At 41.3% G+C, this 303-nt stretch overlaps 1 protein-coding gene across 1 annotated transcript in view; it reads left to right on the top strand.

The window, feature by feature from the left end:
- The window catches only part of LOC119585459 (cell wall protein DAN4-like), a gene marked incomplete at its 5' end in the record, with an annotated part of 1643 nt that extends 1459 nt beyond the window's left edge, over positions 1-184 (top strand). Inside the window, 1 exon segment of the mRNA XM_037934107.1 lies at positions 9-184. Within this exon segment, the coding sequence (XP_037790035.1) occupies positions 9-167 (159 nt within the window).
- Positions 185-303: the final 119 nt, after the last annotated feature.

The following is a 303-nucleotide window of genomic DNA, read 5'->3' as shown; positions in this document are numbered from 1 at the left end:
TTCGACAGCATCTGCGAGCACAGACAGTGGTACGAGTACATCGGTATCCACATCGCCAGAGAGTACAATTAAAGATTCCAACACAACATGGAGTACAACAGACACGCCTTCGTCAGCTGGTAGTACATTCCCTGTGTCTTCTATATCAAGCTCTGTTTCGCCGCTGACAACTAATGCTTTTGAATGTAATGGTAAGTGCCTTGTGTTTGCGTGCTGTTATAATGAGATATATTATGAAATACGGTGAAGCTGTTATTGTAAGATGGGGTTTTATTGTAATGTTATCCTGAAATAAGCTCGTTT

The sequence above is a fragment of the Penaeus monodon genome, chromosome 19, assembly GCF_015228065.2.
Source record: "Penaeus monodon isolate SGIC_2016 chromosome 19, NSTDA_Pmon_1, whole genome shotgun sequence".
In the NCBI taxonomy this organism is placed as follows: Eukaryota; Metazoa; Arthropoda; class Malacostraca; order Decapoda; family Penaeidae; genus Penaeus; species Penaeus monodon.
This window is presented reverse-complemented; position numbering and strand designations above follow the sequence as displayed.